The sequence below is a fragment of the Strigops habroptila genome, chromosome 1 (genome assembly GCF_004027225.2).
Source record: "Strigops habroptila isolate Jane chromosome 1, bStrHab1.2.pri, whole genome shotgun sequence".
Lineage (NCBI taxonomy): Eukaryota > Metazoa > Chordata > Aves > Psittaciformes > Psittacidae > Strigops > Strigops habroptila.
In genome coordinates this window covers 39625266-39649815 of record NC_044277.2, presented here as the reverse complement: position 1 = coordinate 39649815, position 24550 = coordinate 39625266, and the positions used below count along the sequence as shown (strand labels likewise).

At 38.1% G+C, this 24550-nt stretch overlaps 1 protein-coding gene across 1 annotated transcript in view; it reads left to right on the top strand.

The window, feature by feature from the left end:
* The window catches only part of XKR4 (XK related 4), a 235863-nt gene extending 211922 nt beyond the window's left edge, over nt 1-23941 (top strand). The window contains 1 exon segment of the mRNA XM_030480226.1: nt 6235-23941. Within this exon segment, the coding sequence (XP_030336086.1) occupies nt 6235-7181 (947 nt within the window). The 3' untranslated portion in view covers nt 7182-23941.
* The last annotated feature ends 609 nt before the right edge of the window (nt 23942-24550 follow it).

Genomic DNA, 24550 nt, shown 5'->3' with positions numbered 1-24550 from the left:
TCTAAAACTACACAAGTGGAATACTTTGGTAAGGTGTCATTTCTGTCTAGGCATGATCAGATCTAGTGACACCTAAGAAAGAAGAAAAATCACTTTTTGACCTTAAGCAGCTTGTTTCAATTGCAAATAAAGCCTTTGACTATGATTTAGGACAGCTAATAAAGGACAAACTTGTTGATGTGGGAAAGTAATAGAATTCTCTTTGCACCATGTTTATGGAGAAATAACCCAGGTGAGGGCAAGAGTTTATATTGTTATCCCTTCAGATAACAGGAAAACATAAAAAAGCAAGCTTCATCTTTAGCTTTCATCTCACAGGGTCAGGGAATGGGTCAGGGAATGTGACCCATGAGCATGAAAAGCATATTGAGAACCTGGAAACATGGTCCCTGGTATGATGGATGCAGTTCCAGCTGTCCCTGAATTATGCAAAGCATTCTATGTACTAAATCACCTGTTGAAGCACAGTATGTATACCATGTCAACCATCGCCTTACTAGCCTATGAGAATAAAAAATTAGTGAAGAAACTCAGACTGCTGTCAAGCTGCATGCAAGGCCTCCACGTGAACTTCAGGCTTGTGGCTATACTTGCAGAGAAGCATGACAAAAGCTGTGTAAATAGAGCAAGCCATTTTCTGAAAGTTGGAGGGATGTAATCATGATATACTGTTTCCTACAGGATTAAGACCTTGAAGAGGACTATGAATGTTAGAGATCCTTCATTCAGAAAAGCATCTGGAAGCTTGGATGCATATAATGTCACTTCTCCAGCTGGGTAGAAAACTCATAAAAATAGGCTTTCTTAAAAAATGTTTCATAGTCCCAGATCCCACGCAATGTTGTCATGCCCAGATGTCCTTCTGTATTTGGTATTCCTGCTTTTACATAAATTTACTCCTAGAAATGGTGAGATGAGTACAAGTTTAAAAAGGAGGATAAAGCAGAGCAGAAACCTTGGCAGGAGTTTGATGTTTGAAATCAGGTTGAATATCAACGAGCACTTTCTCTGATAAGTTCATTTAGTTTTAGGGTTCCCAGCTGACCTGAGATGTATTGTGCTTACTCTATGTGACTAGAAAAAAAAGTAGTTTATGGACCTGAATATGCCTTTAGTCTCTCAAGTACAAATCAGGAGTAAGATAAAATTAGTGTGACAATGAAACTCTTTTTTTTTTTTCAGTCACACCTCAGTGTAAAGATTATATTGTGGGAGTGGAAGAAAAATACATACTAGTAAATCACATGTGCTGCTTAGACATTGAATTGCTTTCCTCGAAGTTAAATAAATTGGTAGAACCATAATGCAAATGCAGAGGTGTCAGCAGGATGCAATTAAGTTGTGAATTGCCAAGCAGAGGTGTAATATAGAAAACCCTTATCTGTTGTGAGCATTTCTATCTGGATTAGGACATGGAGCTGTTGCAGCGAGCCCAGAGGAGGGCCATGAGGATGATAAGAGGGCTGGAGCACCTCCTGTATGAAGACAGGCTGAGAGAGCTGGGGCTTGTTCAGCCTGGACAAGAGAAGGCTTCATGGAGACCTCATAGCAGCCTTCCAGTACCTGAAGGGGGCCTATAAGGATGCTGGGGAGGGACTCTTCCTTAGGGACTGTAGTGGTAGGACAAGGGGTAATGGCTTCAAACTTAAACAGAGGAAGTTTAGATTAGATCTAAGGAAGAAGTTCTTTGCAGTGAAGGTGGTGAAGCACTGGAATGGGTTGCCCAAGGAAGTTGTGAATGCTCCATCCCTGGCGGTGTCCAAGGCCAGGCTGGACAGAGCCTTGGGTGACATGGTTTTGTGCGAGGTGTCCCTGCCCATGGCAGGGGGGTTGGAAGTAGGTGATTTTAAGGTCCTTTCCAACCTTTACTATTCTATGATTCTATGGTTCTATGGTTACTCACAAATAAAACATTTCTGTCAGCTTTCTACCAAGTGCTGTTGAGGAGTATTCATTGGCTCTCCTGTACCTATTTGAGCTTGCTTCCTTGAAATAGTATTACATTTGTGAATGAACCCATCTCTGTATATATTCTTTCTTCCCCTCATATATGTTTGCTTTCACTTGTGAAAGTCACGTTCGTGTTTTTATCTTGAATTTAATAAGCTGTAGTTCGTTGCAGCATATGATGTATCATATTTAAAGTACCAGTATGGATAGGCCACGGTCTATAAAATGCAAGAACATATTTTATATATGGATAAATGAATCATTTCCAAGAAAAGAAGTTAAAATTGTAATTCAATCAAGGCTATTCTGTTCTTTGTTTTCAGACAGGATGTGCACTTCCTTAAGGACATCTGAAACTCATCTGTAGTTACAAAGTTGACATTCTTTTATACAAATAATATAATTAAGTAATGAAACCATTAACAGAATAAAAGAGATTAAATTGTCTTTTTCACTCAAAATAGATTCTAATTCATTCCTGACAGGAAGTTGTCCTGATAGAGTGTATTATTGGCTAGTCTCATTATTGAGACTGTTGTCAGTGGGCATAGCTACAAAGGCTAGAAGTGGGTAGCTATGGTCCCCACTAATTCCTGTTTAAGAGCTTTTCAGGTGTCCATTTTAGAAACAAACAAAAGCATTATTCGTCTGGTGCAATATGTCAAGTGATCTTCTGCTGTGCAAAGCCTATATTTCTTTCCTCTTAACGACAGAGCTGCAGAGACTAAATCATATACTGCGGAAAAAAAATTGAAGGTTCAGCATTAGAACAGAAAGAAACAGGAACATGCTTTCATGTTTCCTAAGGCCATTTTACAGAATTTCTGCTTTCCTGGACTTTTAACAGCCTGTAACAGATGAACATATAGTTTCTTGAGTATATATTAACTGAGAATGCTAGTTAATCCTGATTTCCTAGATCAAGACCCTAAATACAAGCCTCTGATATACAAGACTGTCAAATACAGACCAGAAAGCTGCTGCAGCGCCAGAAGAGAGTGCGGAGGCTGCAGCTGAGCAAGTGGGAAATCTGGTTCCTGTTCTTCATGAACAGATCACAGTCCAATCTTCTCTGTTCATTTCTGAATGGCAAATAAGCTTTCCCAATTTAGGAAATTAAACCACCTGCGTTGTTACAAGTAATTTCTTTTCCATTAAGTCTACAGGACATCCTTTTTTCCTGGTGCCATGTTACTGCCTTTAAAGTTTTGGTTTGATAGTAATAGAAATTTATTTTGGTTCTTCTTTTCAAATAGGGAAAAAGAGGTTTATATGAGCACATACTGAGTAAATGCATCAATGTGTTCTGATTAATGAATTATCCATTTAGTGCTACAATAATTCACTTTGTCTCTAACCATTCCCAGTCAGTTATTTATATAGTGACATTTATTAGCAAACTGCCAATTGCATCACCTTTACATTATTGTTCTCATTATGAATTATACTTTCAATAATTCTTTAGTGTTGGGTCTAATCAATAAAGAAAAATGGATGGTGCCCATGGAGCATTTAGCCTTATCTTAATTCTATATCCATAACACCATTGCCAATAGCAGAAGAGTAGATACATAATACATAATACATTAACTGGCAGTTCTTTCCTTTTGTACATTCCCTTGTCTCCTTTCCTCTCTTGTATGCCAGTATTCCTGAGTTTGTTCTGTAAATGCAAAGGATGTTTCCCTATTAATGACTATTTAAATAACAGAATTATGTTGCTATTGTACTTGCTTTTTTTCTGTCCCATACAATGACTATGAATTAATTAGCATTAGAAGACTGGAAATTCTTATGAATTTTAACATTTTATTTGGAACATTCTGTGTGCATTATTGAATGATTTTACACCTCCTAATGCAAAACTGATGATATCTCTACAAACCTCTGGGGAAATGTGTGAGGTCATTACTGTTAGATTTGCAAAGAAAATGTATGGATTTCTCTCACACATTATTCTTTCCTGTGCTGATAATGCTATTTTTGAGCTCTTCTTCAGAGTGGCTCATTTTTATTGAAAGATTCTCTTATCCTTTATCCTATTCATGTACCTTTCCAAACTTTTCATTTCATAAAGGAAATGAACGGTGTTTTTTCAATACTTAAGTCATTCCTACAGGAAAATGAGAACGAACTTACATTTTCAGACGTTAGCATTGTCTCCAGAGATAATGGTCACTGAAAGGCAGCCAAATATGAAAAGCAAATATATATGTCAGAAATGAAAATAACAATTTATACCATGTTTCCTTCCTGTCTTCATTGCTGATAGTTTATTCTCTCCATGAAGGAGGATTTCAAAAGTAACATTGGTGATCTGGCATCCAGGAGTCTGTGTGGGAAGAAAAATTATGAAGTTTTATTAAAAGATCTCCCTGGAATTTTATGTTTGCACTATATTTCTGCTGATTTTTTACTATCATTTTTATTTTTAAAACAAAGGGGGTTTTAATTCATGGATTCATGGGAGCTCACAACATAATTAGCACCCTGCTGGTGACTGAAGGAGAAACACTGGCAAACACAATCCGTCATGAAAACATTGAATCCCTCTGTCCTACTTACTGAGCAAAATCTTAGTGTGTTAAGCCAGGTGGCTTGCTTAAAAAGATTTTACTTCCTTCAGCATCAGGTATTATTTCCATAACCTACATTTTCTGTTTAAATTTTTTTTTTTTTTCAAAAGTAAATAGCAACATGTATTTAGGCTTAAATATACCACTCTGTATTAACAATTTATAATATTTATTTATAATATTTAAGTAATCTATCCTTGGTGATTGAGTTCTAAAGAAAGCTATTGAGCAGGGAAAAAAAATAGTGTCTATGCATCAAGAACCAAAGGTTGTTGAAATGAATAAACAGCTTTTAACAGCAGACAAAAGCAGACAAAAAAACAGTTTTCTTCATTTCAGTTTGATTTACTTCAGTAAGTAGTTCAAAGTTAAGGAACTGCTTAGAAATAGAGTAAGCTGGAGCATCGTTATCTTTACATGGTCTGTGAATAAATTCTCAGTCTGGGATGCTGAGACTTGTGAATTTATTCATTAACTGTATATAAAATTTGCTTTGGTAATAAACCAGTTTTAAGTATAAAATGTTCGATATATTTTTCTTCTGTATACAACATATTTATTGCAATTGTATTTAAATAATAAATAGACTTGAAAGGCTGGGTTTTGCATTTCAGTCGAATTCCCATTTCTATCCAAAGCAGCTTCGTATGAATTGTAAGTAAAGAAAAATTGATCTTCTAGTAAAGAAGAATTAACATTCATTTCTAATAGAATGCTGTATAAGTGTTAAGCATATGAATAATTATGCTGAACTGTATCACTTCTTAAATGGGAATGGAAGGTATTTTTCTGGTAGTGATGGAAGTAAGAGGTTAGTTTAAAAATCACATTCAGTTGCAAAACAACTTTTTTTTTTTAAAGTTTACAGACCGACAACAATCAAACTCCCTTGAGGAAAAGAGAATAATACACATTCAAAATAAGCATAGAAAAGTTTTTATATAAAAAAATGGTTTATGGTTTTTGTGATTTCAAGCGAATAGGAATTATTTTCACAAAAATAACATTTGAAAATCTCATGACAATAATTTTATATTGAATTCTTTTTGTGAAAAATATTTGACAGGTTTGCCAGAAATATTATAGCTCAGGGCCTTATAAATAGGCAATTCTGTGATATGTGGGAGATAGAATGGTTATACAAACATAACAGGAGCATCTGTATTCAGAATTTTAATTCAGTAGAAAATTCCAACATTTCTAAAATTAATTTCATTTCCAATTCTAAAAACATAAAGTTTTGACATTTTCAACTTGTTAAAATTCTGTGTAAAAGTGGTGGAAATATCAAAATACGCAATATTTTTTCCATCAGCAAGAGTAAGGCAGTTAGTTAGGCTTTTTTAATGACTTATCCAAATGAATCAGAAAATTCTTTTTTTTTTTCTTTAAGGCAATAACCACAGTAGGTCCTGTTAAATCACACAGCTGACAGAAACCTCTTCTGACTTGCTCAAAGTTGTGAATTAATTTATTTGTTTCAAACATAAAATTGCTAGAGAAGCATTTCAGAGTGTAGTTCAATAGCCACTCTTGTTTGTGTGCATCCAACATTGCAGGGCAATGAAATCTCAGCAGTAAAGGAGGAGGAAGAGATTGTATGATGTCAGTGGTAGACTACACATTTAAAGCAGCAAGGATCTCACTGGTTTCAACCAAGTGCTGATATACTAATTATGCATTAACTACATGTCCTGTTTCTTTCTAGGTCTTACTGCTGCAGCATCTCTCGTATCTCTGGCTTGGGCTTTGGCTTCTTACCAAAAGGCCCTCCGTGACTCCCGTGATGACAAGAAACCCATCAGTTATATGGCTGTTATAATCCAGTTTTGCTGGCATTTCTTCACAATTGCAGCAAGAGTCATTACTTTTGCTCTGTTTGCCTCAGTTTTCCAGCTGTACTTTGGGATCTTCATCGTGCTGCACTGGTGCATCATGACCTTCTGGATCGTCCACTGCGAGACAGAGTTTTGCATCACTAAATGGGAGGAGATAGTTTTTGACATGGTTGTTGGGATAATCTATATATTCAGCTGGTTCAATGTCAAGGAAGGAAGGACACGCTGTAGGCTTTTCATTTACTATTTTGTGATCCTTTTAGAAAACACAGCCTTGAGTGCTCTCTGGTATCTCTACAAGGCCCCACCAATCTCTGATGCATTTGCCATACCAGCACTGTGTGTAGTATTCAGCAGCTTTTTGACAGGCATCGTTTTTATGCTAATGTACTATGCCTTCTTTCACCCCAATGGACCAAGGTTTGGGCAGTCGCCAAGCTGTGCTTGTGAGGACCCTGCCACTGCCTTCACCCTACCCTCAGAAGTGGCCACAAACACTCTGCGGTCCATCTCCAACAACCGGAGTGTCACAAGCGAGCGGGATCAGAAATTCGCAGAGAGGGATGGGTGTGTGCCTGTGTTTCAGGTGAGACCCACTGCACCATCCACACCTTCATCCCGGCCACCAAGGATTGAGGAATCTGTCATTAAAATCGATCTGTTCAGGAACAGGTACCCAGCGTGGGAGAGACACGTGCTGGACAGGAGCCTGAGGAAGGCGATCTTAGCATTTGAATGTTCTCCTGCTCCTCCACGGCTACAGTATAAAGATGATGCCCTTATCCAGGAGCGCTTGGAATATGAAACCACATTGTAAGCAAAACAGAAACACAGCTTGAAGAAGCTCCAACGTTACAGTCCAAGTTAAGGGTTGACCATAGGGCTGTAGGAATAACTAAACTGAGTACTACAAGTAGAGCAGCAAGCTGTAGTGTTCTTAGTCTGGCTATCATCATGATTATCATTTGATCCACTGTGTGCAGTCTATTTGCAGGACACTGATACAGCAGCATCACTTGAAAGCCTCAAAAAAACCCAAACCTGACCCACACATACAGATCAGTTACTTCAGCTGGGGAAACTCACCCGCGACTCCATGCTGCTATGACACTCTTGACTGCACAGTACTTACAATCAACCCAGTAGGAAGGCTCAGACCAGAGCTTTCAACTTCAGCCAGTAGTGCATTTTATTTTAGAAATGAATGATTGATATTTGCATAATCAACAGAAAAAACAAACAAACAAAAACTTTTTCAAAAATAATGAAAGTGTAGCACACAGTGTTGCTGTTAAGAAGACTGTTTTCTAGGGAAAAAATAGGAGCATAGTAGTCTTCAACACTCCCATAAATCAACCATTCAGGTTAGAATAGGTCTGCAAATAGTTCTTGATTAAAAAAATACATCGTCATGTTTGTAAGGCTGTCAATGGAAAATAAACTAAATTCTGATTAATTAGGTCATAAACATTAATACTACCAGAACTATTTGTTTTCTGTGGAATTTCAAAGTCTTTTTAAATGCAATTCAAGTTCTTGGTGTTACTTACAACAGAAATCCTATGCAGCTCACTTCTGGTTTTCAGGAGAAATAAGGAGCTCTAGCACGTAGTGATGTAAATTAAATGATAATCATGATTCAGTATTCAATTTGCAAAAAAAAGAAAAGTTATATATATATATGTAAAAGAATAGGGAAGTATAGTTTTCGTATTCTAAACTTTTTGGAGGACCCCACTCAGATATATCGGAAGAAACAACAAAGAGATGAACACACTGAAACTTCTCTTTTTCAGGACTGACAATGCATGATTCAGTGTGTGAATGTATGCAGGGGTGACAAGAGACTGTGACATGCCATACCCTTCTAGTGCCAAACATTGTATAACTGCAAAGTTGCTATTGCCTGAGGGACAGGTAACAAGTGGCACAAGCCCTACCAGAACAAGAAGCAGGAAAGACCAATCAAGTTCTCAGCGTGTAAAGACAGCTCTGTTTTTCTCACCCAAGGTGAAAGTGATGTCTTTTAAAGGCTTTCAGCCACCTCTTAGTAAGTATATTCACTGAAGTATAATCTAAGCAAGTTATGTGGAAGACCCTCTTCTGCCTGTTCAAGACTTGTGTCCAGATATGTCTAAAAATTAGGTTGAATCTCTTGTAATAGAGTGCTTTTGCTGCAAGCTTTTGGGTTTTAAATACCTCCCTAAATCTAGTCAGTGGTATCCTCCTTTATGTTAAAAGTATCCCCTGATGGTGCTTTCAAATGCGTTAAAGGTGCAAGTCAAAATTTGATAGTATTTTTTTTAAAGCTGGTGCAGAGTGAAAAACTCATTAATTATTTCAATATTTTTGTAAAGTAAAAATATGATATCAACAGGTTACTTTTTATAAACCTCAAATCTTTTAATACATTTCATTCTCTTTATAGCTTAGATTTTAAGAATTGGTCCATGAATTTTATCAACTGGCTTCTGCAGGTTGATATAAAACCTGTTTTCACACATTATGGGTTTGTTTTGCAGTGTAATGCCATATGAAAGCCTACATGGGTACTTTTAGAATACTCTATAAACCATGGATCCTGCTTCAACTGTAAGTGGCTTGTAAAGACACCAAGCGATTCCGTAAGAAACAATTTGCTTTAACTATTTCCATCCGTTTTAGGAGAGCGAAGCAGAACTGAAGAGTTACTGTTGTAAATGGCATTGTCAGGATGGAGAAGACCTGATGATTGGTATTGTAATCTTCACTGTCAGATATATCCAGTGTAGTCACTGCTGTATATGCTGCTGGGTAAATTTCAGTCTTTCTTATTATTAATATTTGTACTATGAAATGGCCGAGGTTACACAGCCTATGTTTCTTTGTATAAGTTCAATTAGCCATTTTTAATGTTGCCTTTTTTTATTAGTGAAATGTTCAATACCTGTTGTTCTTTGCTGGGGCGAGATCCTCAAAACAAAACATCTGTGAAAGTGCAGGAATCTGCAAGGCAGAGGGAACTTTACACAGATCAGAAAACACCCATGCTTCAAGGGTTTCTTAGGTATTTTCAAATTAAGCAGTGGTCAGCTGCATCTATAATAATTTTTTAAATAAAAAAATTCTTTGATAGTCCAAACCTGAAGCTTTGTACAAAGTGATTGCCCTTTCCTCCATGGAGATAGAGAAAACCACTCATATTTTGTCAGAAAATATACCACTGCAAGAACTGCAAAAAAAAGATTTTGGGAGCAAGTCCTTTGTCCCATCAAATTCAGAAGAGCCTTCACTCCAGAATCAAATGCTAGCTCACACAAGGAAATTGCTGTTTTCCTTTACAAACAAGGCACATGTTAAATTTTGTAATCCAGGATGTGAGGGTTTCTTTTGGAAAAGGTTCGATATGTTTGCTGCTGGTTTTATTTTTTAATTTTTCTTTTTTAATAATGTTTGTAAAAATGTTTCTCCTAAGCAAACTACTGCAGGGTCTGAGTGCACAGTGCCGTACGTGGCACTAAATATGCACCCTTCGTCTTCAGAATTCAATCTGGCTGTTTGAGGAAGAGGGAGAAGTCGTTTTATACTGAGTCAAAATTTGCTCTCCAAAATCTTGCTCTGTTGCATTCGTAACATCAGTGATACTTGCACTGAGAACAGGGTGGCCATTGAAATCCTAACGCTTAGATGACTGCATGGACAGTTTCTCAATTTGCATTGCTGTGAATAGTCGCATTAAAAGCTGTAAGAATTTTTTTATAGATATAGTCAAGATTCAACATAGTCCACATTGAAATTCCATGATGGCCTTATGGACAGTTAATATTCAATATGCACTATTCTTTTTACTGCAGACAGTTTTAAAATCAATAAAGTTCAATAAAAACAGCAATAGCAAAAAAAAAAAAAAGAAAAAAATTAACTTCTGCTTCTGAAATAATGAAAAAATCAGGTCTTTTAAATTTCATTCCACAATACACGAGACTAGAAAAGTTCATAAGTATATTCTGGTAAGGAAAAGCAATCAATCACATTTCTTTGGTAGAAGTAAGAATTATGAAAGCATTGTTCTAATGAACCAAAAAAATTTGCCAGCAGATTTAATGGTAACTGGTTAAAGACTTGGTCCTAAAATTTTGAGAGTTCTGGATTTGTATGGTACAGAAAAGACAATTTAACTAATATTCACTACTCTAATTAGATGAAGGAGAGGTTAATGCATATCCATGTTCATTCAGAAAACATATAAGAAAATGTAAGATAAACCTTTTATCTTATTTTAAAACAAAAATTATTTGTTCTGTAATAGGATAATTTAAAAAATATATATGAATTCTTTGAAAATATGTGCAATACTTTTTTTCCTGCATATTTAATAATGAAAAAACTCATTTCCACTTTTGTTTATCTCAATTTAAATATGCTTCTTGTGCTAGAACAATGTTTCTGTGCTTGAGTTATATGGGCTTGATGGCATATAAGCAATATTTTCATTGGCAAATCAACAAATTTTCTATCGAGAAATTTCTATAACATTGGAGAAAATTTTCCTTCCAAAATTAAATGCTAGGCCTCAGCTGCCTGATTTTGTAAACTTTTAAACAGAGGAGGTAAATTAAAGTTTTATTGGAATTGCAATTATTAATATATGGTGTATAGCTATTAAATCCAAATTGATTTAGTCTAGCTAATATATCATCATCTCCCCAAAAGAGCAATTCATGAGTGATACTGAAAGTATGAGTGCTGCTTTATTTGGAAAGATACTCCCAATCACACAGTGTATTCATTTACTTTTTATTGGCCAGCAAATATTCACAACTAGCCTGTTGGGTTTTTTTAGAACTCAAACAATCTTGAAGTGTTTGTGATTTGATCATACAACTCCTTAAGAGCTTTAAAAGTGTCAGTGTACTGAGTTTTAATTGGCTCTGCCAGCAATTCAGCTTCCAAAACCACTGCCTTTTCTCTGCTCTATCCCTGAAGTCATGCAGTCTGGAGTGACTGAGGTGCTGTGATTTGCTCTGCACCCCCTGCACTGCCTGCAAAATGCCAAGGAAAAGACTTCAGCAGGTTGCTGGGGTCCTACTGCTGCCTCTCTTTCTCCTGTGCACGCAGAGAAGCAGAGTAAATTGCATTTGTGCATCCATCTAAACAAGCTTATTTAGGTTGAGTCCCTGCAAGAGTTGCGTGATAAAAATAATCACAACACGTGTCCAGGAATTTACAAGCCCCACACTGTAATTACTGATTCTGTAGCATAACAATGCAGAATGTGGGAAGAATTGTCTAAATACACAATAAGCCATTTAATTTTGCTAATTGTAGCAATTAGACTAGCTCTCATGAAGCCCATGCTCTGAGCAGAAAGCCAAATGGAGTAAGTGGCAAACAGCCATTTATATACCAGAGACACCATGTTATGAAATCCTCTCTTGATTGCTTATGGAACCATGTCTTTCTATTATGACGTTGAATCCATTTCTCTTTATTCTGATAAAATAGATAAAATGCAAAATGAGAACAGATTCTTTTAAATCTGTAAATTAACTCACAACAGATTTCTGCAGTTCATATAGTGGGGTTTTTTTGTTTGGTTTTTTTTTCTTTTTTTGAAACAAATTCCATCATCATTTTCACTTGGCTGCAAATTGCTGAGTGATCTGCTTCTGAAATGATTCCTCACATCTGGTATGAGCAGATTTCATTACAGGAGAGATGGACATGACCTTATAAAGCCTTGCACACGCAAGGTTAGGGGAATAGTGTCATTGATCTACAGGTCATTTACAAAGCTTTTTTTTATCACTTGAGGGGTCCCCTGGGACCATTTGTTTTACTACAGGGACCTCACTGCAGGTATTTAGTGGGATTTCTTCACAGTTGCACTGGTATGAATATAAGAAAATCAGGATCTTGGCCTTGAGTGAATAACCACGTGGATTCAGACCATGGTAGTGGAAGTCTTCACTTCCTAGCTCCTAACTGAAGTCAGCTGGAGACACGCTTCATACCAAAAAGCCTGAATATCACTTGGCTCAACCAGAAATACATCCTCTAAACGTAGTGCTAACATTTCTTCTTCTTTACTTCTTACTTCAAACATTTAAGAATATACATACCCATTTTGACCAAATTGTCATTTTGTGATCATTTTAAGGAGATTTTGAAAAATGTCTCTGAAACCAGTCATTTCCAGTGATGCAAAAGCCAACTGCTGACCAGTGCATTCATTAAAAGGAACTCTTTCTAAACACATAAGCTTGGTTCCTGTACTTATGTTTTTTTTCTGAATGCTTACCATTTAATTCTTACGCAGAGGATCTTATATACCCATTCGTAAGCCATGTGCCTACTCTGAATCCTGGAGCAAAGAGGAGAGATATACAAGATGCGGGGGGAAAAGTCCTCTTCAGCACATTTATGGAGTGATTTGCATGAGCTAGAGAGGTAAGAGAGAAGCTTACAACAGAGTTATTGATCCTGTATACATCGATAGAGATTTACAAGGAATTGTGAGATAAGTGGCCAACTAATAGATCAAATCTAAACTTCTACATGCAAGGCACTGTAAAATAAAAACAGCCAAGAAACTTTAAAGTGTAAGCAAAAATCTCATTTCTAAGAATCATTGGGATAAACTTAAAAATGTATCAGATTTGACAATATAACTACATGCTACGTTAGTAGAAAGACATGACTGCTATGGATACATACATTTTTTATATCTGTAGATTCCAGGCTCTTATTTCAGGCATCTTTGGAAGCAATTGCTGCTGGATCTTCCTTCTGGGCATGCTGTAGCCCTAGGCATTCTAGCAGCTTTTCTACACAAGATCTGTTTTGCTGTAGGAAATTCCACATCCTTTAAAAAAAGCATAGGGCTTGGGGTTTTCTTTGCATTGAACTAAACCTCACAAAAGCATTTTAGTGTGAAATAAGGTGTGTCCATTCAGCCACCTTGTGTGTAAGAGGTACTGCAAAACAGAATTTCACAGATAAGTGATTTCCTCAAGGTAAATAAACTGCTAGTTGAATGTCTCGAAAAGCTTCCAGAGATGTAACACAGTTCTAAGGCAAGACATCGGCTGTGTGTGGGTGCTATTGAGTCCACTCAGGGCAAGGCCTGCTCATAGTCCAGCACATTCTTCCCTAACCTCATGCATTGAAGAACCCACAGAGAGGAAAACCATGTGCATAGGACAAGAGCCACCACACGCGGGGACCAGATACCTGGCATGCTGCGGCACACATGCAGAGGTCAGTGCAGGCACACCAGGGGCCTCAAGCTATACTGTGATCCTCCAAACTGCACTAACCAGGAGCTCCTGAACATTTTGTGCTAGGCGTTCAAGCGCCTAAAATTTGGCTCCTGGACGTGATCTTCACAGAACAGAGTATTTTAGCTCCTGTGTCCTACCTGAGCCTGCCAGAATCCCCTGAGCAGTATTCTGCCCATCGCAGCTGAAGAAATCGGGTCCTCTGGGGTGCTATCATATGGACCTTTACACCAAAATACTCATGACTGCTTTTCCAGCAGTAGATTTGTGGTAAGCAGAGACCAAGGGGAGAGCCAGGCTCAGTTACCTCTTCAGCTAGCAATGATTCATATCTCTAGGTACTATCTCTCAGGGGAAGGTTATAGGGCTGCACACTACTGAGGAGAAGGGCGTGCTCTCTCCCTCTTATTCTGAGGCTGTTCTTCCTCTTTATGAAAAATCTAAAGGTTATCCTGTGCAATGCAGATATACTTCTCTTAATGTGATGCATTCGGTCCCCTTAGTATTGAGGACCAAAGTTGTTGCACACATCCAGTGCCATTGCCTGCGTCCAGCCCAAATAATGTCTACAGTAAACACTCGGGGCAGGTGCAAAATCACACTGCTCACCTTCCAACCTGACCAAAAGCTGTATGAACATGGTTAGCACTGTGACAAAGTCTGAACCTCTACACGCTGCCTTGCATCAGGTCTATTAATGCTCTGTGTGCTACTCTGGCCACGTTCACTTGGTTTCTCACTGGAACTCAGGCAGACTTTGTGTGTGCACCAGAGCTACACCATGTAGCTTATCCTTTGTTCCCTGCGCCCTTGGTGCACTCCCTTTGGAATCCCAGTTCTTATGCCAAACAAAAATCAGTTTGGGCTAAGTGAAGAGCAAAAAGGCTGTATGCTGGCTTGTAAAAAGGCTGTATGCTGGCTTGTAAAAAGGCTGTATGCTGGTTTACAAAAAGGCTGAAGCATGTGGAGCAGACATGGTTTCTCTGGATGGTACATTTGAACCGCAGCTGTGTGCAAATTGCTGAGGTTATGGTGAATGCAAGAAGTAAGTTCAATGTCCATAGTTTGGAGCATGATATAAAGAGTACTCTCTGTGAAAGTGTTTGTTTTTCTCATAATAAAAATGGCAGGATCATATCCCATACTTGGGAACAAATTTACAATATCAAATGCATTTCTCTATATATACATATACATATGTGTTTGTGTGTATATACGTATGACAGTGAGTCCTGAGATTCTATTAAGATTTGATCTTACAGTTCGTTCACATTCGAAGCCTAGAAAAAAAGCATCAGGAGCATCGTCATCAAGGGTAATCAAGAGCTAGCTGCAGAAAGAAAAGAACAATATTGCAAAACACATTCCAGTCATTATTGGAGGCAGCTTTGCAATGTATTATGCCAGCACTTTAATGAAAAGCTGTGGAGGAAATATGTCTAATGCTATATTTCATCATCTTAAACATTTAGTAAAAGAATAGAAGGGGGAGAAGATTTGCGCAAAATAAATAAGGATTTATCACAGTTAATCAAAGAAAAAAATAGGCAAATGGCAAAGGGATCAATTAAACCTTTATTTCTTTTAATGTTGGTTGTATTTGTTTCACTGACTATCAGTTATCAACATCAGTAGTTTATGAAGGAAATAACCTGCAATGATTAGAATGGTCTACTTGAATTTCAACTGAAAAACACTGAAGAGTGCTTGTTATCCAACACCGAAGCAGTTGCCTGATACATGCTGTCAGAAGGAAAGATTTGCTAGTTCATGGATTATGTACTGGAGATAAATTTCAGAAGCATGTATTTGAAAACAATAGCCCTGTCAATTTAAACGTATCATGCATACACCATTGCTATTTCTGAAATTTTAATCACTGATACTATTTTCAGTATGTGTTCTGCATTATTATCTGTGTGTCCCAGATTGGTTTTTGGACAACATTTGATAAGGATTGATTTTAAATTTTATGAAGCTGAGGAAAAAATTTCTAACCAGTGAAGGCATTTCCTGCACTGAAGTTCAAGGTTATGTCCTGAGTTCCTGACCTGAGTCACCATTCAGCATTAAAGATGTTGTTTGGAAAAATATAGTAACTTTTTAACAGGATCAGAGGTATGGACAGATAGGTCTAAAATTGTCACAGAGACTGGGTCAGTACTGCACTAGGAAAGTTCAAAAGTAGTCACTAATGACTACACTAATGACTCCCGAAGTTGTTCCCTGCATTTCCATTTTGGGACACACGTAGCCTTCCTGCTGGCCAGTGTCCACATGTGCTGCAATCCATCCTGGCGCCGGCACCGCAGGCATTTGCCTTTGCTGAAAGGGAAGACAAAGTGGGCAGCTTGTTTCCAGCTCCAGTTCCCTCTGGGTTATCAAGCTGGCCCACAGGAGATATTTCACTGAGAACACTTTAGCCATCGGTGAGATTGCTGCACCGATCTGGGCAGGACTTAGCCTTTAGACAGCACTATATGGACAATGAAAAATCTTCCTTTGTCAGCAGAGGGGGCAGCTGCCGCTATTTATAGTCACAAAGTACCAGCATACTGTCATGTACTTGTGGCTGCCATCGATTCCTCCTTTTTTATTTTATTGGAACAGCTTGGAACTTGTCAAACTTTGCTTAGGTTGACTTGCAGCTAATTAATTCAACAGACATTTTTAATCTTGCAAATTTGTGACTTGTAATACGCTAATCAAGCTCCCATGAGCAAACATTAATCAGTTAGGGGGGAAAACCAGAAAGCTGTTGTTAGCTATGTTCAGCATGGTGCCCACACTGGAAAGAGTGCCCTAGAAGAAATACAACATTAGTAAATTCATCCTACGTAAGTTTTCATCATTCATCTCATGAATCATTCATCCATTTGATTTGTTTTGTACATACAAGGAGTTGTATTTACAAGAGGATTGCTGGGATTAAGACAGCTCTCATTACCATCGATGGGGAACTGGACAAATTTCCTTCTGGTCATCTATATCAACAAAGAGTTGTTCTGCCCAGCAGCAGTACAGTTTAATTTCTGAGATTACTGTGCTGGTTGTGGAAGAGTGTATCCTGGAGAAATGACTGTAACAAAACACATTTAGCAATAGCACTAATAACTGGGTGATCGACTGGAGAAAATATTTTATTCATTGCTCTTGACACGCAGGTGGATTTTAGATGTTTTGACATTAAGCAGAAGGGAAAAAACACATAATGTTGCCTATACCAAAGCAAAGTATTTAAGTCCTTTTACAAGCAGTAAGGATGTAGGTTAGTACACTTGCAATTTATAAAAATCGGTAGGAATGAGTGAGTGGTTTAATATTTAACCTAACTCTGGTACTTGGAGGAACACAGTTTCAGCAACATGGAACTCAGCAAGAGCTTACAGCTTGGCTGTACCCTCTCCTGGAACAGAGTTTTCAAGCAGAGTGCTGTCAGAGCCCCCTTTGGTCTGTCTGCAGGGGGTGCACATGTGTATACACCAATGAGTAATCTGTACATATGTTTTATTGTGGAGGCATCTCCACTGAGAACTCTAGTACGGGGACATGGATCAAAAAGACACAAAAGCAAAGGAATGATTCCTCCAGTAAGGATTAAGAGATGGTTGCGAAACACAGTGGAAAAGCTGCCCCTTCTGTTTCAGTAGATAAAGGGAGGAGCAGAGTCTTTTAACAGCAAAAAAAAACCCTAAACCAACAAACCTTAATGCCAAAATACTATTTATGGTGCAATTACTCTCTCCTCAAGGGAAGATGTTGACTGGGAAAATTCTAGATATGTTGCAAACTAACTGGAACATGCAGGGAGCCAGTGAAAGATACTTTTTAGATATAACTTCGTTGCTATAGACAGGAGTTGTTTATTAGCAATAAGATACAAAAGTGTCTTAAACTAAGGCCTGGGGGACAAGGATTTTTTACGGCTGTTATGCCAGTGATTGTTAAGTCTAGAAATCAGCTCTTTATAGTAGACTATAGGTCAAAGAACTTTTTTTTTTAATTATTTTCTTTACAGAGGATGAATCTCAGATGGCTTTCGCAAAAAAAAAAAAAAAGAAAAAGAAAAAAAAGAAAAAAAACACGTAAGTTTTAAAATAGGCTCAGAAGATGGGCTTTTCTGTATATGGAATATTGTAGGCTTGGTGTTGTTCAAGTGCTTGTGCCTTTTCTCGTGTTCTCAGTGTCTCATGCAGTACGTCCATAAGCAAATAGTGGATTTGCAGGTGCATGTTCCTTTACTGCTAATAGTCCTCACATCAACTTGTTCATGCACAGCTGAGGAGCGCATACATGGGGAGGTGTGCACTTGTAAAGGTGTAGAGCAGGGAAAAACTAAAGAAGATGGAGATCAGTATATGATGTGATAGAAGCATTATTATAATTAGGGAACAGCTGTGAATCTTTAGAGTAGGTAAGCTCTCATAGTATCTGTCCATGCTCAGGTATTTTGCCACCTAACTCATCATGGAAATTACTGCTGAAGGACTTCCAACTATATTAGAAGTTATCATCAATTCTTGCTTGTTTAGAAGCAGGAACAGTATCATCCTGATTTCAGCTGAAATCGCTATGGAGGCATCCATATCTTAATGCATGATCTCTAAGTGTAGCATATCATGACACATCTGTTTTCTTCAAAGATTTGCTCGAACAAGTTTGCAAAATTTACTGATCTTTTTCCTTACGTCCGTTTTCCTCCTGTGCTTGAGTCTTAGATGCAAACCCCAGTGAGAGAAGACAATGTTCGGGTTATTTAACACACTTTCTTTCCTCATGCTGTAGTACGAAACTTAGAAATTCCTTTGTCTAACACCTGGCTATTCAGATAACCTCTACAGTTAGAGAAGGAAATGCAAGTTAAAGATGGAAATACTGAAGGAATTTTATCAAGTGCGAAGCAGGAACATTTGTAAAGATAGCTGTCACATCTTGCTGCTCAACTGATCTTACTTCGTCATTCCCAAGCCCTTGTATATGCCCATAACAACCTAGAAGTAAATACATTTTGTTTCTGAGATCGTTTCTGAATCACAGAACAGCCAATAACTGGGGGCGATGTTGGATTAGCAAGCAAAGATCTACCATCCCACTGCAGTTCTTTAACAGGATTGCAGTTCCTTTAAATCAATTCCCATTGATTCTCAAGGGCAGAGACTGCCCTCTGTGTAATTTGTTTTACTTGAGGGGACAGATTTTTTTCTGTCTATTCTTTGAGTTGTCTATTATTAACTAGCTAATGTTTATTCTAACAAATGAGCATCACTGTATTTTCCTGCAGGTACCATTCCACGTATAAGGCTGTCTCAACAGTGGAAGCTGGCTCTGTTCTTCCTCCCATGCTTGCTTACCTGACTCTTTAATCAAATGCTAACTTAACAATTCTTATTTCTCATGTTGTAGAGCCATGCAAAACACAGTTTGACTTCTGGATTTGACCCATGGCATTAACAAATGGGAGAGTCATCTTCTCACTGCAAGCTGAGTGCATTGGAAATGGTACCCACTGGGAAGCAATAAACCATGCTGATTTTGTAGTAATTTTCCAGAGTACAGCTGTGGTTTAAAACTTTGTGCAGCTCTCTGTAATCTTCTTTTATTAAAAAATAAAAAATAAAAAAATGAAAAAGGAAAAGAAAACAGAAAATAAAACCAACTTTAATTGTTCTTCCTCAGTAAACATTATTCTCTTGAAATTTGTGATGTGCAAGGAGGATGTCAGTTAATTACCATTAGACATTCCGAATGGATTCCTACAAAAACTATTTATAAACCCAGCAGTGATTAAAAAGAGCAAATGCTCCAGTTATTACAGCATATACATATATATACTCAGATAAGGCTAATTTGTGCATGCTTCCACCCTTCATCTCTTACGATACACAGAAGTCAAAGTTTGCTTTCAGATTGACTGGTGAATTTTATCTATTTTGGGGAAATGAGTACAAAAGTACTCATAGGCTATCAGTAAAACTGCTGAGCCTTCAAAGCAATTTTATGTGAGGCAAAGGATCCTAAAAGACAGACTTGATATCAGTTGTGCTTACAAAACCTTCTTGAATGATCTACAGCTAAGCAAAAAATCAAACCAAAAGACACTCTTAAAAAGGACTGAGAAATTCTCCCTAGTGAACATGTCAATAAGTTATACTTACACCAGCACTCTGGACAGGAGCATTTATTATACTGGGATTTTCTTTGGTTACAGGCAGTTTATAATCATAAAGGGCTTCCCTGAAGGTCCACTGTAGCAAATGGATTACTTTCTTTCAAGTTTAATGGAGCCCAAGAAGCCTCAGGAGTAAGCATGTGGGCATTTTGCCTTTAAATTTCACAATGCCTCTCTAAGTAAAATTTACTTTTAAGGAATCTCTTTAATAACTATTTTACAGCTCACTTGAACTTTGCTATCAAGTGAAACTCTCAGTTATTTTGTGCACAGTACTGATTAGGCTAAGTCAATGAAAATGTCTGTGGAAATGTCTCATGTAAAAAGGCTTTGTACTAAAAATCAGTCCACTGGAAATAATACTAAAGCATTTCTAGGTCTTCCAATTCTGTTAGTCACTGGATGAGGCCAAGATACCTGGCTGGATACCAGGATAAATTAAAATAGTTTAAATTTTCAGACAGCTTATTAATATATTAATTATATTTTTCTATTTTATATTTTAAAAGTTATCCTTTAAGCTACACGTTTTGATGTCAAGAAAAATCCACATCTCTCTATAAGGCCTAAGCCACTGGGCTCCAGGTCAGAAGGGGAATAGCTGGGCAAGTTGGGGAGGGGAAATTTTATCCTAAGCTCAAGCAAGAGCCCTGCTTTCCCTGCCAGCCTGCTATCCCAGCCCTCCATGATACCACCCTGTCATGCTTCACCACAGAACTCTCCGAAAATGGATCTAGGATTTGGATCCTGACAAACCTCATCTCAGTCATTAGTGCTGGGTCACACAGGAACAGGATGGATGCACCTTGAAGGCACAAGGGTAGGATCAGGCAGGTAGATCCTCTCTTCTTCCAGTTTCTCCAATGGCTACCACTGACACAGTTGAACTGCGGATGGGGAGAGGGACTGCTGCTTCTTGGGGCAGATGTTGTGAGTTGGGGGATATTGTTTGTAGCATGTCTCTGTGAGAAGGAAAGGCAGCAAATAAAAGTTATGATGCAGTGAAGAGGATGCCTATGTATGTCAAATACCCACAATGCCAAAACACTGGAATATCAAGCTGGATGCCTAGGCTCTAAAGGTTAGTGCTAAGAACCCAAGTTTATGACTTGGTGCAATGCAGTCCTCTAAGATGCAGTTTGTAGTTTTCTGTCCTTCGTAAACTGATATGCATAGGGAAGAACAAAGGATTGCCTTTATTGTTGTTTCACATGAAGATATTTTTACATCCATTTCAAAAGTGTGCCTTTGCATTTTATGAAATAAGGCCCGAAAAATAATTCTTTCCCCCTCAAAATCAGAAATTTTTTTTCTCATTAGGTTCACATAAATCTACAAAGCCTTGAGCTCTCCGGGAAACTGAGATTCTCACAGCCCCACTTCTTCCCCCCCTCAAAAAATCTGAGCAACTGAGCAGGAATTCATGACAAACATCTTGGGGAAAGCTGCAATACCTCTCCATGTCAAGAAATCTCACACTCCAGTTTCCTAGTTTTCCACTTAGTTCTGTGTCAAAAGCAGGAAAAATTAAAGGCCACAATGTGCAGGACGTGCAGGTGTAATTGGCGACTTCCAACAGCTCTGCCACTGCGGTTCAGTGAGGTTCAGCTCACTGTGAACATCATCAGTGATTCCTCATTTTGGGGTGCCAGAGATGAAGTTGGTCAAAACCCCCCATCACTTTTGAAAATCATAATCAAAGTACAGGGAGCTTAGAAAGGTAAAATTAAGAAAAAGAAAAAAATTAGTTTCAGGATTTCCTTGTTTAATAAATAAAAAAGAAGGCACTAATACATTTTTCTCTTTCATAAGTTACATGTAAACCATACGCACACACTTTGGAAGTACAAACACTATGTTTTCACAGCCCATTCCAAAAAAAAAACCTCACTGAAACTATTTCAGTTTGTGATGCTCCCTGCTGTGATTTCTTCAAGCCAGGCGCCTAGTGCAGAATTCGTGATACCAAATTGCACATACCCATGTTGTGACCATCAGCGGTGAGATCAAACCATAGGACTCAGAAAAGCAAGCACATTGCACGTTCAGTAATGGGATATATTAGGTTGTTGATACTGAAGTCAGGAACACATCTCCAAATTTGTCTGTTTCCTACAAGCAGGCTTTTTTTTCTTTTGTTGAAAGTCATTCCCAGAGCCTGAATGCTCTGCACACTTCTTGCATCTGCACACTCAAGTTGTGCATTTTGGTAGAGAAAACTGCCTGCTCCTCTTTCTAGGCAGGAATGGCAGGGAAAGTTGGGTCTGCCTCTGCGCCAGGGGCTGTTAGCTGGAGCTCTGGGGCCATAATGTGAGCCCAAATCCCTGCTCATCCTTAGTGGACTCAAGCCAACGCTTTCCTGGAGACTGTCCTGTCTGCAAGAGGGGGATCACCATCCCTCTCTCCAGATGAGGAAAGGTCACAGTGAGGGCTGAAATGTAATGGCGCTGGGCATGGGCAGGAAGGCCCAAGAGAAACTGCGACCCTGTGGTCCAAGGTGGAGGCTGACCCTCAATTTGAAGACTGCCTGGGCTAGATGTGTACACACAGGCACTTCAGGAACATCACATGCGGGATCCCCACCACATGGGCACATCCCACATTGGAACCAGACACACCCCAGGCAGGCTCCCAGGACATCTATCCGATCAGTCCCTGGGAGACACAGGCACAGTATCCCTAGCCTTATGGCACTCAGGTGGCCTTGGTGAAGGATGGTTGTGTAGAAGTCCACCCAAGCTGAGATGGGAGCGCATCTTCAGGCACTCACAGAGTATTTCTGCCTTCGAGGAACTGCAGTCCCATAGGTCAGTCAGATCTTATATGATGCCTGATAAAAAGTAAATGACTTCCTAATACCATAAAAAAAGCCCGAAGAAAAATGCACATGCAAATAGACTCAAATACTTGAAATTCAAATTCCAATAGTATATTCTGTGTTCATTCCTATGTTATTATTACTAAACCCATTTTATTTTCCGAAATCATAAACTTTCCTGCTTTCAGTTGTTGCATGATACAAGGTTAATTCCAAATGAGCTGACTTTTTACTGTATATGTTCCTGTGTTTAGTTTTTTCAGTTATTTTTCATAAATGCATTTTACATCTAACTACCTCAGCTGCCTTTTGTTTTGTTTTGGCGCATATGAAGTCATGCACTTTCTATATTCGGGGATTTGGGGGGAGTTCTTTCCATTTTGAATAACCAGGTTCAAAGCCATGTTGATCAATTTATAGAGGAGATCAATTTAACAACACATAATTATTGACAGTTGCAGAACATACATTTTATTTTTAGGTTCTGTTGGAGTATAGTTTAACAAAAAACACCATAAGCTGCTTATTAATTTGCCTTAAAAAATGTGTGCTCTTTCCTATTCAAGTTGTGTTATTTAACTCTTCTCTTGTACACAATTTATGTGGCAAAGACTAACGTAACAGTTGGCAGATAAACAGCAAAATGAACAGAATGGACCAATAGTTTCTCAGTTCTCTGTTGAAAACTGTTGCATTATACACTGATTGTGCTAAAATAATTGTTACTGTGCTTATACTCCTTAGTCACCGTTGCGGAAATAAAGTGATGGAAGATCACATTTGTGTTTATGGAACAGTGTAGATATCCCCCCAGTACAAGCACAGTGACTTGAGGTGAATGATAATCATTGCAGAACTTGTGCTTTGACTTGTAAACATTGTAAAAATGTATTTGGTATTTTATTTGAAATGAAGAATCAAAATAGTTATTAAAAAAAAAGAAATCTTCCTGTAAATATATATATTCTGAATCCATGTATACAAACATTCCTTTAGAGTTCAGGTTGTGAAGAGTGTCTTTATTGGCTAGAGACCACTGCCCCCCATGGCAGAGGTTACATGTGCTATAGTAAAGAACACAGTGTGTGAAGTATTTGATGTACTGCAGTACCATAGTTCTTTTGGTCTGTTAAGTAAGTTGCAATTTGTGATGAAATGAAGTTGAAAGTAGTGCTTCATACTAACAAATTTCCTTGGTTACAACTTGATTTTTCTTGTAAAACTTAAAAGGAAAACTTGAAAATTTTATATATTTGGATTTTGTAGATTTTTTTTATTTTATTGCAACACAAGGTACCAAAATCATTAAATAAAGTACACTGTGGTCATTTTACCATGGCTCTAGAGTCTTTTTTAAATCTTTTAACCCTGGTGGATCAGCAAAAGGATGCTAACTTTTGCGTACCTGAAATTATTACCAAACAAGACAAAAGTTGGCCCAGCATGGGCAACATTTTGGGACAGATGATCTGGCAGGCATCCTGTAGCCGTGTTCCCACTCCCTCCAGGATGCTACTTCTTGGCAGGTGACCAAGAAAGGGAGATTAGGAGAAAACAATCTACCAAACAGCTAAATAATTAGCATGAGTTCAAAAAGAGGAAAGAATATATACGTATATATCTTGGGTATGTGAATTTAACTGCAAGTAGGGATGGTATGTGGTAGTTTCTTCAAGGTTCTGCTTATCACAGTATCTCGTTGCTTGTCTAGAGGTATGACGGGTCTAGTTTGTTACTGTAGCTTGGCAAAGCATAATGGAGGCAGCAGCAGCCCACTCCATTGGTAGCTGTCTTATTTCAAACTATCATGGTTTAACCCCAGCCACACCAGGCCATCCATACCATAGGCTTCACATCTGTTTTTAAGCAGTAGGCTTTTCCAAGATGGAAATATTTCTCATTCATGGGAGACTACACAGAAAAAAAAACTGAGGACAAAG